We start from the raw sequence: 16,554 nt of genomic DNA on the forward strand, positions 1-16,554 counted from the left end.
TAAACCCAAATAAAGGCCTGTGGCCCCTCGTGGTTACAGCTACACACATACAACCCAGAAATAAGTGAGATCTGCAACTAGTTCCTATAAATGGCTGTAAAGAGCTGCATTGACAGCAAGCTCTTTACACTGAAATGATCAAAGTGTCCTTGTCTGTACGAACTGTGTTGGCTTGTTGGTGTCTAATGCAGGTTTAAGACATGTCAGCTGTTTCTCTCCTGCATACAGCCTGACTCGCAGCACTAAAATGGGCCACTTTATGTTCAGGAAGTTTATTTTGTATCATTTGCAGACACCTGTTAAGCTCTGTTTACACATTCCGTAGACATACCTGTATGTTTTGCTTCTACTTCATTTTTGCTCAACTATTAAACAGTCAAACTCTGCCCTCTTGTGGAAGATCTTACACAAGTATTTGAAATTAACTATGTCACGTATGTAAGCTAAGAGTGTTGTATAGTTATATAAATATAATGAAGTATATAAATATGAAGGTATATAATATAAAGGCATCCCTGCTACAAAATACAGTAAAACTCTCCAGGTTATGAAATGGAGATATCTAAATAAAAGCAGACTTAGTTGCAGGACATCTCATCCTCTACTTTAGCATATTACAACTTTTTGCATACATCATGGCATTATCACAAAATATGTTGTTTCACAAAATCATTGAACATTAAATCTCGATGGATGCTTCACGGTTATTATGTCAGATTTCTCAAACATTTACATTGCTTCCTTTTCTATCTTACAACAGAATAAAACAATGAAACGGGTAATGGTTTAAAGCTGTAATACATTTTTATTTTTGTAATGTGCTGAGCGCCTTCTCCCTGTTGTGGCATGAACAGCCGGTGTGCCACCTGGTGGGACTTTTATATGGTGCATTCACCATATAGAAGGTATTTAGTTTACCAGTGGCTGGTCATTAATTAGGTCCAATCCAGTTAAAATTTTGCTGGACTTTATCAGCTGATTTCTTGGTGCATCTTAAATTTTTATCATCTCAAACTTTTGGATATCTAGTGTTAAAACCTAGTGAGACATTTGACAAACACTGGAAGAAATTTGCAGTAAACTCAGGAAATATTCTCGTTATATTTGCAACATTAATATTTTTTTCAATACGTTTTGTCTGACGTTTCCCAGTAACACTCCGATAATTCTGATTCGTTTTCCTACACGTCAGACCCTCTGCCCTCACCTTGTCTTTGTCCTAACCCCCGTCTCATCTTGTGTCTCTTCCTTCCTTTTCTTTGCTCAACATGTCGTTCTGTTTCCCTTTCTCTTTGTGTGGCATCAGGACTGCCGAGCAAGTCCATTTCCTCTGTGTTCTGTTGTAAGTACTGCGTAACTGTGTTGTGTGACTCCGGCTCTGCAGCCGACATAAACTCAGAATCTCAACTCAAAGGTGGAGAAAAAGACATGAGTACTTTTGCAAAGTGGAAAAATATCAAGCGTTAGAGGAAACCCTCTAATCCACAAACATCTCATTATTCTGCTCTTTCTACTGCATAACTCGGCACTTTTTGGAAGAGCATGCCAGCTCAGCACACACAAAGAAAAGCTATGTGGTCTAGTAGTAAGGCTTTCTGTGTTCTTTTCCTGTCTCTTCCTATTTTTCCATCCGTCCCCATTTAAATGCACTCAAAGCTGAAATGTGTCGTGCTGAAGCTGATGTTGCTTTTTGTCATTTGTCCTCAGGAACTCCTGCAAACTAAAGCAAAACCAGCAGATGCAGAAGGATTTAAATGGACAGGTAGGCTCTGATAATAATGGTAATATGCCTGTTACACAATGAGTGAAAAAAAACAGATTTATACAGAGAAACTCAGCACGGTTTGAAGTTTAATGTTGTTTAAGGACGACCATCATGAGGGCCATGCTACAGATGAGGAGAAACTGGCGGGGACAGGTGGGACCAAGTCAGAAAAGGAGCAAAACTGTGAGTAAATTGATGGTATATGTTTTAGAGTAATAACTCAAATGAAGGATACCAAAGATTAGATATTCATTATTTTAGATCAGTATGCACTACCTGACCCGTGGGTAAACAACAGTCATGGTCACATTAAATTTCTCTTCTGTTGCAAACACAGGCCTGTTTAATCATTAGTTGTACATGGGAAATGTGCAGAATTACAATGTGGTGAATCATTAGGACAGAGCTGTCCTTATGTACAGAGCTGTTTGTAACTTGTGTTCAGAACATGACAGATGTTTTATGACATGCAGTTCAGTTTCTACTGCATGTTATGAGTTTTATGTGACATTGTTTCAGTCATTTACATAGTCCATTCTCAGGAAAAATTGACATTCAAGGACAAAATACAGCTAAAATGAATCATTTACATATAAATCAGTGTCTTCTGGAAGTTTATTTCAGTTAAAAATATATAACTCATATTTTATGAGTTTATTACATAGAGCTATATTCCAAGTGATTCTGTTAATTTTGGCCGTAGTGGCTTAAAGCTAATAAAACGCCCAAATTTAGTATTTTTTCAAAATTAGAATATTACTAAAGATAAATGAAATAGATTTTTCCCCCCCTCACAATAGAAATCTGTGTTGTGGCCTGTACACATTAATGAAAGGAAACCTGACAGTTGTCCACTCTTGGAAGTCAAAAATTATGGTAAAAAGCTGGGGGTTTATCCAAGCATATTATTGGAAAGTTAAGTGGAAGGAAAAAGTGTTGTACAAAGGTTGTTTTCCTCGTTTTAAGTCACGCCTGAAGAGGTGAGAGGAACAGAATCAAATTTTCTTCAGGAACAGTGTGAAGATTTATAGTGTAATATGTTTTATCAAGGAATATATCACTTCATGTATTCTTTCTGCAAAGAAGCTTTAGAGAAATTATGATCTTATTTTCTAGTGGGACCTGGCTACAACATGCAGTGCCAAAAGTGTCATCATTAATCATTTATCTCTGCACTCTGACATCAAATTAGCCTGATATTGAGACAAAGAAACTACAGATACGACCTGAAGACTGCTATTAAACCAACTTGGGATTCCTCATCACCTCAGCAGACACACAAGCTGATAATTATCTCGTTGCCATGCTGAATTGATGTAGTAATTTAAGCAAAAGGAGCCCAAACCCAGAACTGAATGGATTAGTTAGTTATTAGGATCAAGTCATTAATGGTATAAAGCAGTAAAACGTTCAAATCATTGGAATATAATTCATGGATTCTTTCAGATTAAAAATCACTATGAAATTTTTTTTGGCCTAAGGATTTAATTTGCCGCCACCTGCTGGCCATGCTGGTCTAAACAGTGTTGTATCATATTTATAGGACCTTTGACCCAAAAGGTTTTCTTCTCTCTCTTTCACAGACCAGGAATGCAATTTGACATCCAAACCAGATGAGTCAGACTGCTGCTCTGTGGTGAGACTCTGTCTCTTTTTAACCTGATACATTTTCTTCTTTCTAACTCTTGGCGTCAGCCTTTGGTTTGCTCATCAACGGAGTGTGAATCTGTCACTGAAAATTGGATGAATGTTTATGGATAAATTTCAAACTGCAATGCTGCCACTGGGGGGGATTTTATCTGTTCTAATGAAAGGAAATGACAAGTTGCAGCCGGTGTCACTTTCATCTGCATCCGATTTTTCACATGCAGCTGAAATATGAGACATTAACGCAGTAATTTAAAATATAACAAAATTGATCATTTTATTTTGAATTAAAGAAACAATTGATTAGGTTACAGCCAAGGAAGTGGCATTGTAAGACGCAATATGATGACAGTATTGAGGCATAGGACGGCACAAGGTTCTTGGTGTGTGTGTCACTCTGTTAGTCTTCTCAGGTGACACATGGATTAAGATTATCACCCTCAAGATTAGCCTATGACTGTTATAATCCAGCAAAGGACAGAACGACAGCGTGGAGAGACATGAGTGGAGCAGAGGAGGGAGTGAGAACATTGACCCAAAGATGAGAGTGATATATGCTGAATGTTGAGCTGCAGGAGAAGATCAGATTATTCACATATTAAAATATGATGCCAAAAGGAACAAACATAATTTAGTTGGTTTTAGGAGATTATTCCAAATCTTGAAAGATTTAGTGTAGAAAAGCATGAATCAAAAGTTTCTCTACTTTCACCAATATCTGTAACCTCTTAATAAATACATTTTCTGTTCTGAATAAATATAAAATTTAATATTCTTGCAAAAATGTTTAGTGGTGTAAAACATTGATTTATTAAAGTTGGTTTAAAGTTACACACCTGTGTCTCCTGCAGTAAAATCCTCCACATTATGGGACTGAATGATTAGTGCTTTGAACTTTCTTTACTGTCTTATATTAGCAATTAGCTAAACATCAGTCTAAACAAGTCATCTCTGTTTACAGATCCTTACCTGCTTGCATTTGCTAATAAAACATGCTGCATTAAAGATGCAATTTGACTGCTGGAAGAAAATGAAGCAAATTTGTAGTAAACATTCAGCTTCCTGTGTTTGTTGAAGCACCTAAATAAACCGTCAGCATGACTCTGTAGAAAATAGTTTCCCTTCTAGAAGCTTGTTATTGCTTTGATGCTTCCTCCAGCCTAATTTTTCCACTTCTTACCGACTCTGAAAGTAGCTAACCAAGTCTTCTTCCTGCAGTAATAGTGTCACCTGGTAGTGGTCAGGTTTGAGTTGGGTGTTCACTGATCATAAGCAAGATTAGATTTTAAAGTTTCAACCAGCTCACAGATGAATGCAGGAGTTTGGCAAACTTTGTCATCAGCTCATTTCTTGCTTCATCTCTAAGATTAGTAGTTGAAACTTTTGACAACTTAATTGATAAAAAAAAAAAGATGGTGATGACTGATTTCCTTCTTGCCAGTATGAAGACACATGTGAGCAGAAGACATCAGAAGGAAGCGAGATGCAGAAAACGGGAAGTCAGGTCCTGGATTCCATCTGCATCAGTGAGGCCGAGAAACAAGCAGTTCTCACCCTCATCAGAGAGGAGGTGGGCTCTCGTGTTGGACTTGGCTTCACTGGGTTACTCAGAGATCGCTGACGGAGGTTTTTACTCACAAACGGTCTCTTTTCAGATTATCACTAAGGAGGCTGAAACTAATGACTGGAAGAAAAAGTATGAGCAGTGCAAACAAGAAGTGGATGAGATGAGGTTAGGAAACGTGCTGCTGTTGTCATGGCGATCAAACGTTCCAGATGAGTGTGGACCTGTGTACCGCAAAAATGAAATTAGTCATTTTTATTGCATAATGATCTTATGCAAACTTTTAGACCAACTTTTGAGTTGTATGTCGGTGTGTCTCCTTTCAGAAAGATTGTTGCAGAATATGAGAAGACAATAGCTCAGATGATTGGTGAGTTAAATACACTGCAGGAAAACATTCAAACACTGAATTTATTCTAATTTGTGTGAACTCATGCTGTGAGTGCTCTGTTGCAATAAGAAAAGTCCGAATTGCAATGTGAAAAGTGTTTTATGTTGCATGTTACTATGGTGAGATCAAAAAAAGGACCCATTTATGTGTTTCTTTAGAGGACGAGCAACGTAACAGTGTGAACTTCCAGAAGGCTTTGCATGCGGCGACGGTGGAGAAGGACGCTGCCTTGGCAGACCTGAACTCCGTTGAGCGTTCGCTCTCGGACATCTTTCGCCGCTATGAAAACATGAAAAGCACCCTGGAGGGCTTTAAAAAGGTGGGAAATTTCAGGACATCTTGTTGAAACGTCTTGTTTCCCAAGTACCCTGAAAATAGTTTACGTTTCTAGCACTTGGTGATTAATGTATGTATGAAGTTGGAAGTGTATCTTGTGGTTAACAGCGGCGTTTGTACAACCAGCACCAGGCGTAAGGTGAAAGATCTGACTCAAATAGCTGCAGACTTTAACAGAAACCACAGCAAAACTGTCAGGTAAAGTAATTTTAAGGATAAGCTGTGGTGTCCAAACCTTTTGCCATGAGGGCCAAGGTTGTCAAGTTTAGAGCAAGTTGAGAGAAACTGAGGGTCATAAAGTTTAATTGTTAAAACCCCCCAGAAAAACAGACTTTTATATCTGCTCAATAACATACTAAATATGCAGGATTTTAATGAAACAAAGTTTAGCTTTTACTGCTGCTGTTGAAACATTATAAGGAAATATGTTGCAGTTCAGAACACTGACAAAACACAAAAGTTAAAATGAATATTAGAAAAATCTGCCTTGTGTATGTGCACATGAATTGGTAAATGGCATTAAGTTGTATCTCTTCATGCAGAATGAAGAAGTGCTGAAGAAATGTGCTCAGGACTACCTGGCCAGAGTCAAGCAGGAGGAGCAGAGATACCAGACACTGAAGCTGCATGCAGAGGAGAAACTAGACAAGTATGAAGAGTCTGAGCAACAGAAGAGTTTGGGAGAAAAACTTTGTTGGATGAAAATATATATTATTTTTCTTCATTCTTGCAGGGCCAATGAGGAGATTGCTCAGGTGCGCACCAAGGCGAGCTCAGAAACGATGGCGCTGACCGCGAGCTTGAGGAAGGAGCAGATGAGGAACGAGTCTCTGGAACAAGCCCTGCTCCAGAAGGTACAACACTCATTGTCTCCAGGCTGTGCACCAGGAAACGCATCATTCAGCACCATTTCCTGTCTGTGATGACTGGATAGTGTTTAATTACCTTCCTTCATGGCGTTCCTGCAGAATCAAGAAATCGAGGAGCTCACAAAGATCTGTGATGAGCTGATTGCCAAAATGGGAAAAGTAGACTGAAGATTTGCTTGAGGTTAATCAGCCTGGATCGCCCCTCCAGTCCCGCAGAGATGCACTGTGCATGCCTCCAACCAAGAAGCAGCTTCCATACTGTACCCTGTGCCTGCCCTGCACCTAAGAAACTGCTTATGTACAGATGTCTGAAATAACCTCTTGTAATTTGCATTTGCACTACTTGTGACCTGAACCTTCAAGGCTCTCTGCATATTAATCACATGAGATCACTTTGTTTGCATTTTGCACCTTTTGTAAGGTTATCTAGAGCCATCAAGTGTCTGTCCATCATATCAGGGAACAACAGCTCTTATGTTTCCACTAAACTTCTACCAACTTTTCCTCCAGAATGACATCAAGTTGAATTCATCCCTGGGTTTGATTTTGAAAATACTTTCAACCTTCTGGTTAGATGAACTTTAGAGAACAGATTTAATATGAATGGTTAAACAATTAAAAAATATTTTTATACCAATTTCAAGTTATTTTTTTAGTTTATTGGTTTGGCCAGATTGCATATGAAAGTGGCCCTCTCCACCTAAACTAACAGACTGAGGAAGGACAATATTTATCAAATAAACAGTCATAACTCCCACGGTAACTCTGGAGGAACTGCAAAGGTCAACAGCTCAGGTGGGAGAATCTATCAGGACAGTTTTTAGTCATTCTCTCCACAAATCTGTTTTATAGTACTGATGCAGGAAGAAACCATGTCTTGTTTACAGTTATATGTGAATATAACAAGTTATGTAGATGACATAAAATCACGTGGACAGAGTAATTCATGCAAACAGCTGCGTAGAGGAAAACTAACACTCCATGCCTATGAGTGACGCATGATGTTGGCAGCATCATGCTGTGGACATGCTTTTCATGAAAATACAAGTTATTTTGTACACATGCAGACTATCACTTGCAAGGCCACATAAATAAACCTCTATGAATTGAGAAATGTTTCACTACCGTCATTCTATAACAGTGTGCAATTTATGGAACTGTTCAGTCAAATCCACAAAACCATAACCCTTACTTTTTATGTAACTGGGCTATTTTTGAGTGGAGATATTTTACAAATTGCAGATGCTGCTGCTTAAATATCATTAGTCTGCTTTTTTCCAAAACCCTGTGGAGAATCCTGATGTCTTAGTGAGAGCTTTTGCCTGCTGTCAATGTGTGATTGTTGTCAGAGTTCTCGTTTATTTACACTTTTTCACAGTTTTGCTATTTTTTCAGACATGTTTTCTTTTTTTTTTTATCGCACCAATAAGCACAATCTGTGTTCAGCACAGGGCTGTAATGATTAACTATAACATAATTTATGGCTGCTTATCACAATACAAAATAAATTTTACAACTAACGCTTATTACGAGTGTTTGGTTCTCAGTTGGTTTTCTACATGAGATTTTCTGTCCAGGAAAAAAAATATTGACCTGTCCTTGCAGTGCAGGATTTAACATGTTTAAAATCTTCCTATAAATCAGCTGGTTAAAGAGAGAGACTGAGCATTGAAGGAATTTTTTTGGGGCTAATTATGTGGTTATTTAAATTCCATTAAAGTAAATATTCATTGTAAATTTGTGATGACTGTAAAATTCACCAACATCACAAACCCAGATGTGTAAAGAGTATATATATTTGTGCCAATATGTCATGTTGTTACTAGACTGTTTTGTTTTTGCCATATTATTTTGTATCTTCAGACTTTGCTTGAATAGGATATAAATTTGTATCTATAGTTCATAAATGACAATCTCACATCTGTGTTGAATCAGTGTGAACAATGTGTACATTCTCCTCAATAAACATTAATATAGTTTGTTCTACAATATTTTCAGTTTATTACCATGCTTTACATAAGGATTCATTACTTTCTATATAAAATGGACTTGGCACCTTGTATTAATTTGAAGACCAATTAAAGGAAAGGGATGAGGTCATAAAACTATATTCCTTGCGTTAAAGTTCTTAAAGATATCTGTTCAGTCTACGAACAAGTATTGTAGACGGTTCTTTACAAATGGTAAACTGTAAAAGTATCTGGCTGTTCACCTAGAAAAACAGAAGTGCAGTCAAGTTCTCAGAGTTCTTTAGTCTTTGTAAGTATTTTATGTTTGGAAGACACTTAAGCATGTGTTTTCTCATTGGTTGATAAAACGTAGAATAGTGTACATAGTTTTTGAGTATAGCATTAAGATATGTGTATAAGCTGTATTTACGTTTCGTTTACAAAAATGTTGCATTAAGATGAGTGTATTAGCCAATAGTATATACTATTATAAAAACGTATTGTACGGAAACCTTTTATTAGTAGTTGATTGACTGCCTCACTACACACACATTAGTCACGTGTTATGAGAACAGCACTTCTATTATTCTAATCTAAAACTACAAATGTGTTGCCCTGTTAAAGCTCGTCCGGTAACACTTTATTTGAAGGGGGATTAGGGGTTTGGGCAGGGGTGGGCAACTCCAGGCCTCGAGAGCCAGTCTCCTGCAACTTTTAGGTCCATCTCAACTTCAACACACCTGAGTCAAATAAAGAGGTCGTTGGCAGGACTCTGGATAACTTGACTGCACTTAGGAGGTGACTCAGCTGTTGGATTCAAGTATGTTGGATCAGGGAGACATCTAAGAGTTGCAGGACACCGGCCCTCGAGGACCAGGATTGCCCACCCCTGGGTTAGGGGGTTAGGCCTTAGGCCCCGTTTACACAACAACGATTTCGGGTGAAAACGGAAGAGTTTTGTTGCGTTTGTAGTGTACATTTACCACCGAATGTTTTCTCTAACAACGGCACAGATTGAAAACGGGTCCCAGAGTGCGATGTTTCTGAAACGTACATATGTCCGTTGTTGTGTAAACAGAGAAAACTGATCTTTTCTTCCAGAGAATCCCAGCTCATGCATAGTATGACACAAAACATAGCTGCTTCCTACAATCCACAGAAGAAGAAGAAACTACTCACAATGCTGGGGTTACTACAATTCGTGTTTCCCCATCAGATACGTTCCCTCAGCGTCTCTTCATCGCTCCGCACCTTCCAGGTGGCAAAATACACGGCTGCTTGTTCAGCGCTCTTATCTAGAGAACTACGGACCAGCCCCGGCTCCAGACCAGTTTAACAGGGGGGCATCGACTTATTTTTTTTGTTGGGGGGAAGGGGGGTGAGTACGTAGCTGAACATAGACAACAACATCAATAGCTTACAGGCTACTTGTTAAGAAGCTTAAGGTGTTGTATTGATATTAGCTAGTCATTGTTTAGCTAACTTTACCTGCATCCAACAGCTTTACTCAACTCAGTCGGTTAGTTTGGGGGAAAAAACAGTGCAAAGTTATTTGCGTTTTGCTGGTTTGCTGCCATGATTCTAACACACACCAGAGCAGCAGCAGCAGCAGCAGCAGGTCTCCTTCGCTGCGGCACAGGTGTAAACCCAGCGCGAGCGTCTCCGCGTTCATGTTGCGTTTGAAGGCGGCTCGGAAAAACAGGTTACGACTTAACAACGGATTAAACTGTTTTAACTGCTGAAAAAGGTGACAGAGGACACGGATATGGGAAGTGCTGAAGCCCCTATTGTATCAAATTGATATAGGAATAACAGACTGTTGGCCATTCCAAGGTAAAAACAATAAACGGCTTCCCGCCGGGCCCGCTACGGACACAGTGGCCGTTTCTCAATATGCGTTCTTGTCTGTACTTGTGTTCTCGCGTCCTCGTGAAACGTCATCGACAGCGGTCCAAGTACACATCCAGGCAAGAACGCTCAAAGTACCCGGATGTATTCTTGCTCCGCCTATTTTATCGAGGATGCATCAATGCATCCTTCTGCGGACTTGAGGTAGCAAAGTATCCCACAATGCAATGCGCCACCAGCAGCGGTAAATAGAGGTCAGTACAGAAATGTATTGCATTTTTACCACAATTAATTGCTACAAAAACACATTTAAATTTGTTTTTAGGCGAGAAAGTAGACCTTATAGCTTTATCTAACCACTCAGTTCAGTGTTGTGTGATGTCATCAAGAACGCCTAACTAGCATACTGCTTCCGTGTGAACTCGGTAAGAACGGACTTTCAACTGTTCTTGCGGGTACGTCCAAGAACTCAAGAACGTACTGGCGTTCTTCAGTATTGAGAAACGGCCCGTGAAAGCTCAAACAAGGTGTTTCAGCAAAGTTATCCAACTTTTTCCAACTGCATGCGCCCTAATCAGACGCACATAGTGCCTGTTTTCTCCCAGTCTATGGGAGAACGGTACCTGATGGGGAAACGCGAATCCACGTGCCTTCAATTTCTTCAGTTTCAAGAAACCTAGCACCAATTAGGCCAGCGAGAGCATTACACGTTTTCGATGTGTACCGTTACTAATTACAAAGATTGTAATTAGAACGTTTTCATGTAAATGATCCAACAAAAACGGAACAAAAATTCAGTTTTTGTTGGATCATTGTCGTGTAAACGCCCCCTGACATTGTTAAGAAAAAAATTTAAAATAAGCTAGTTTTAAAACTTAACATGTTTTGATTGAAATAGCCTAATTATAATTTAAAAATTTATAACTTATTCTGGCCTATAGACCTTTATTTTACCTGTAGTTAAAGCAGATTGTTTGCCAAGATCTCTGATGTGCCCTTTGTCTGTCCCTTTGTCTGTCTGGGAAACAATCAGTAGGAAATTCTAGCTTTTCACACTGATCTGTGAAAGCCATAAACCAGCAGGAGTTCGGAGAAGCTCTCCTTAGACAATGGGAGCAATTAGCTTTAGAGAGAGGGTCAGAGACAGGTTCTGGTTGGATGAGCAAAGATACGCCTTATTTGAATAAATTAAAGAAAGGAAGATAAAACTTTCCCCACAGAGTAACAAATCATATTTGCCCTTGCAATTCTCCAAAGACGTCTTTGCTGTCTGTTTGTTGTTTCCATCTTTTGTCTTTTTCCTTTTCTCAGGTAAATTCATGTGTTGTCTGTGCTCTGAATTTTCTGATGTTGTGTGATGTGCTTTTCTGGTGGTAGTATGCATCTGTCTTGAATAAATGCTGATTATTGTGACGCTGTCATCTCTGTGTGGCTTTTGTTTCCACGCATGGAATCATTGAATCCGTGAGCACAAGAGAATATTGTGTTAATGATTTTATTCTCTTAACATTTGGGGGCTCGTCGGCTGTCATTTTTGATTCCATTCCGTGGCAATTCTGGCCTCATTGAGAGACATTGAGCTTTACATCGATGTCACTCGTCGATGTCACTCTTGACACAGCCACAGCCCTTCATGAATATTTATGACTGTTGTCATAAATCGTCATTCCGTAGATTATGACACTTTTAATACAAAGTTGACATTATTCAAAATGTCTTTGTTATAACAACTTGACATTAACCAAGAAATCATTACTGATATAGAGTGGGGCAAAAAAGTATTTAGTCAGCCACCAATTGTGCAAGTTCTCCCACTTAAAAAGATGAGAGAGGCCTGTAATTTTCATCATAGATGTACCTCAACTATGAGAGACAAAAGGAGAAAAAAAAATCCAGAAAATCACATTTTCTGATTTTTAAAGAATTTATTGGCACTATATGGTGGAAAATAAGTATTTGGTCACCTACAAACAAGCAAGATTTCAGGCTCTCACAGCCGTGTAACTTCTTCTGTAAGAGGCTCCTCTGTCCTCCACTTGTTACCTGTATTAATGGCACCTATTTGAACTCGTTATCAGTATAAAACGCACCTGTCCACAACCTCAAACAGTCACACTCTAAACTCCACCATGGCCAAAACTAGAGAGCTGTCAAAGGACACCTGAAACAAAATTATAAACCTGCACCTAGCTGGGAATACTGAATCTGCAATAGGTAAACAGCTTGGTGTGAAGAAATCAACTGTGGGATCAATTATTAGAAAATGGAACACTTACAAGACCACTGATAATCTCCCTCGATCTGGGGCTCCACGCAAGATCACACCCCGTGGGGTCAAAATGATCACAAGAACGGTGAGCAAAAATCCAGAACCATATGGGGGAACCTAGTGAATGACCTGCAGAGAGCTGGGATCAAAGTAACAAAGGCTACCATCAGTAACACACTACGCCGCCAGGGACTCAAACCTGCAGTGCCAGAAGTGTCCCCCTGCTTAAGCCAGTACATGTCAAGGCCCATCTCAAGTTTGCTAGAGAGCATTTGGATGATCCAGAAGATGACTGGGAGAATATCATATGGTCAGATGAAACCAAAGTAGAACTTTTTGGTCAGAACTCTACTCGTCGTGTTTGGAGGAGAATGAATGCTGAGTTGCATCCAAAGAACACCATGCCTACTGTGAAGCATGGGGGTGGAAACATCATGCTTTAGGGCTGTTTTTCTGCCAAGGGACCAGGACGACTAATCCGTGTAAAGGAAAGAATGAATGGGGCCATGTATCGTCACATTTTGAGTGAAAGCCTCCTTCCATCAACAAGGGCATTGAAGGTGAAACGTGGCTGGGTCTTTCAGCAGGACGATGATCCCAAACACACCACCCGGGTAACGAAGGAGTGGCTTTGTAAGAAGCATTTCAAGGTCCTGGAGTGGCCTAGCCAGTCTCCAGATGTCAACCCCATAGAAAATCTGTGGAGGGAGTTGAAAGTCCGTGTTGTCCAGTGACAGCCACAGAACATCACAGCTCTAGAGAAGATCTGCATGGAGGAATGGGCCAAAATACCACCAACAGTGTGTGAGAACCTTGTGAAGACTTACAGAAAACGTTTGATCTCTGTCATTGCCAACAAAGGATATATTGCAAAGTATTGAGATGAACTTTTGTTATTGACCAAATACTTATTTTCCACCATATTTTGCAAATAAATTCTTTAAAAATCAGAAAATGTGATTTTCTGGATTTTTTTTTTCTCCTTTTGTTTCTCATAGTTGAGGTACATCTATGATGAAAATTACAGGCCTCTCATCTTTTTAAGTGGGAGAACATGCACAATTGGTGGCTGACTAAATACTTTTTTGCCCCACTGCAAATTTGTTATAAAAGTATTACTGATTGCACTTAAAAAATTTGGTAACTTTATGTTATTAAAGGTAAAGTTTAAACAGTAATGATTTATTGGTTAATGTCAAGTTGTCATAACAAAAACATTTTGAATAATGTCAACTTTGTATTAAAAGTGTCATAATTGACCGAATGACGCTTTATGACAAGAGTCATAAATATTCATGAAGGCTTATTCATGTTCATGACAGATGTTGTGTCATGTTTATGAAAGTGTCATGACGGTCTTATTCACCCCCCTTCAAATAAAGTGTTACTACTCGTCCTGTTAAGTCCATTAGTGCAGGGTGCTGCCTGTGCAGCATGGAGATTACAGAGATAAGATGCTTAATCCTTTAAACATCTTCCCAATCTTCCCAATGTTAAACCCCCTCCTTATTCGCCACCATGGTCCCCGATTCCCAAACATCTCACTCATCCACTTCATCTCTGGACTCTAGAAGACAGTGTCCCATCATCCAGTTGCCATGAAGACTGTTTTGACTCTGCTCTGCCTTTTTTCTCTGGCCTGCCACAGTAAGTTTCTATAATTGGATGCAGAATGTTTGTAGGAGACTAAACAATATATCAGTAGGCAACTGGGAGATTATTTGCAGTCAGATAAAGTGCTAAGCCATCAATCATCTCTTAAATCTTTTCTAACAGATGGCCAGTATAGTTCTCCAGGCTTTATGAGGGTTTTTCAATGTTTTACTTTGGAATTTAAATTTCTTTTTCACTCCTGTTCTGCCCGAACAAGACATCATGCACAGCAGTGTGCACTTTAAAAAAAAGTGGACAAGTGGAGGACAATAAAGAAATTAATTTCAGGCCTAAAAATCTGCCAACATCAAATTGTCATTGTCTGAAAGTCATGTTTGTGGGAAACAAGAAGAATCAAAGTCCTGATACAAAACCAGCAACATGCTGCAATTGATCAATTATCAATTTTTCAGTTAATTTCTGTTTGAAAATCATCCCATCGGTGCAGCAGTACAAGATTATTCCCGTTAAACTGGCATATCCATGTAGGTTTAATCATGTCTTCAAACCGACTGCTAGTGACAAAATGCCCAATTTCTGCCAATTTAAATTAAAATAGCCTATTTGCTTAGTATAAGTTACATTAATTTACACAGCTGGATAACTCATAAAATTTATGACTGAATGATTCATAAGACGAAAATAAGGCTGAACAAACAAATAATAATAATAACAAATATTATTGTAATAACTAAAATGAAAATAAGTAAAAAAAAAAAAAAAAGGACCAAATACTGGAAGAAAAACTTTGAAAGACCTTCTGAGTAGTCTGGAGAAGTATTGATCCAGAACACTTCAGAATATAAGTGCTGATCTTGGCCTATAAAGACAATTCAAGACTTGAGTGAAGTTGCAGTCTTTCAGTGTGTACTCTGCATCTATCAGTTACACCTTTATTTGTGTTTCAATACAGATTTAGCAGAGATTCATGAGAAATTCACAGTGCCTTGCAACATAATTAAAGGAAAAGCATGCATGTTTTTAATTTTTAATGTGATTGGTGTGCATTGTTTCAACCCCCTTTACTCCCTTGACCCTAAATAAAATCCTGTGCAATGGATTGTGTTAAAAAAGTCACTTAATTAGTGAACTGCTCTTACATCTGTGCAGTTTAATATCAGTGTTAATTACAGATGATTTGTGAAGGCCCCAGGGGTTTGATGGAAAACATTAGAGAACTAAATGTGCCATGTAGACAGAGGAACACAGCAGACAGATCAGTGAAAAGGTTTTGGAGAAGTTTCAAAGCAGGATTAGGCTAACAAGGCAGGAATAAACTGAAATTGTTTCTTTTTTTTTATGTGTAGAGAAAACGTAACAGTCTACATCATCCACATGGCGGTGGCCACATCAGGCTGGTGGGAATCATTTTAGTTTTATTAAGCAGGGATAGGAAAGATGATCAGAGATGATGGAGGAAAAGAACCGACCAAAATGCAGAGTAATGCTGCAGGAGAATCTGTTAAGACACAAGCCTGGAGCAGATGTTCATCTTTCAACAATAAACATAGCACCAGAGAGACATTGAAATGGTTCAGATCAACGCACAGTCATGTGTTGGGAGAGGTTCAGGCAAAGTACAGGCCATAATCTAATTCAGAATTTGTGGAAACACTTAAAAACGTGTTCCCAGGCGCTCTCCGTCCAGTTGGACTGAGGTTGGGCTATTTTGAAATTAAGAACGGGCAAAACATTCAGCCTCTGGATGTGTAAGGCTTGTCCAGCTGTAGTTGCTACAAAAAATGGGGTTAAATACAAATGTACACCACACTTTCACAATTTACTTTATTGTAAAAGCAAAATTCAAACCATGTATCCTTTCCCTTACACTTTATAATTAAACACTAGAGGATTTATGAATGCCTTTTGTAGGACACTTTATTTCTACCTGACTTTAGTGAGTCCCTGTGTATGTTGTTGCGCCCTGAGCTGACTGATGTTAACTCAAGGTGGCGCGTGTGTGTGGGAGTTGCACTTGCCTGTAAACATTCATGCTTAGTTTCAAGCCAGGTGCTCTCTCCTGTCCTGTCTGCGAAGGCCAAGCTCTGAAATGTTACACCTGCTCGACAACCAGCGAGAAAGAGTGCGACAAGGAGGGTTCCATCTCTTGTCCAGCTTATGCTGAGGCCTGCGCCACCATCACGGGCCCGAGTGAGTAAACACACTCCCAACACATATGCAGCCATTTGGATCTGCCTCACTGGAGGTCGGACCAACGCTGTTTCCAGTGAAATATCTGTCACAGTTGAACGTCTGAGGAAAT

At 39.1% G+C, this 16,554-nt stretch overlaps 1 protein-coding gene across 2 annotated transcripts in view; it reads left to right on the forward strand.

The window, feature by feature from the left end:
* The window catches only part of LOC103470370 (transforming acidic coiled-coil-containing protein 1), a 34,521-nt gene that overhangs the window by 16,933 nt on the left and 1,034 nt on the right, over positions 1–16,554 (forward strand). For both annotated transcript variants that reach the window (XM_008418775.3, XM_008418777.3), the window contains 11 exons: positions 1,708–1,762; positions 1,867–1,948; positions 3,349–3,401; positions 4,854–4,982; positions 5,068–5,144; positions 5,303–5,346; positions 5,526–5,686; positions 6,246–6,352; positions 6,437–6,557; positions 6,672–10,623; positions 16,329–16,442. In XM_008418775.3, coding sequence (XP_008416997.1) covers positions 1,708–1,762; positions 1,867–1,948; positions 3,349–3,401; positions 4,854–4,982; positions 5,068–5,144; positions 5,303–5,346; positions 5,526–5,686; positions 6,246–6,352; positions 6,437–6,557; positions 6,672–6,740 — 898 coding nt within the window. In that variant the 3' untranslated portion in view covers positions 6,741–10,623; positions 16,329–16,442. The remainder of the gene's footprint in view (positions 1–1,707; positions 1,763–1,866; positions 1,949–3,348; positions 3,402–4,853; positions 4,983–5,067; positions 5,145–5,302; positions 5,347–5,525; positions 5,687–6,245; positions 6,353–6,436; positions 6,558–6,671; positions 10,624–16,328; positions 16,443–16,554) is intronic.

This window comes from Poecilia reticulata, chromosome 9 (genome assembly GCF_904066995.2).
Source record: "Poecilia reticulata chromosome 9, P_reticulata-male-v2, whole genome shotgun sequence".
Lineage (NCBI taxonomy): Eukaryota > Metazoa > Chordata > Actinopteri > Cyprinodontiformes > Poeciliidae > Poecilia > Poecilia reticulata.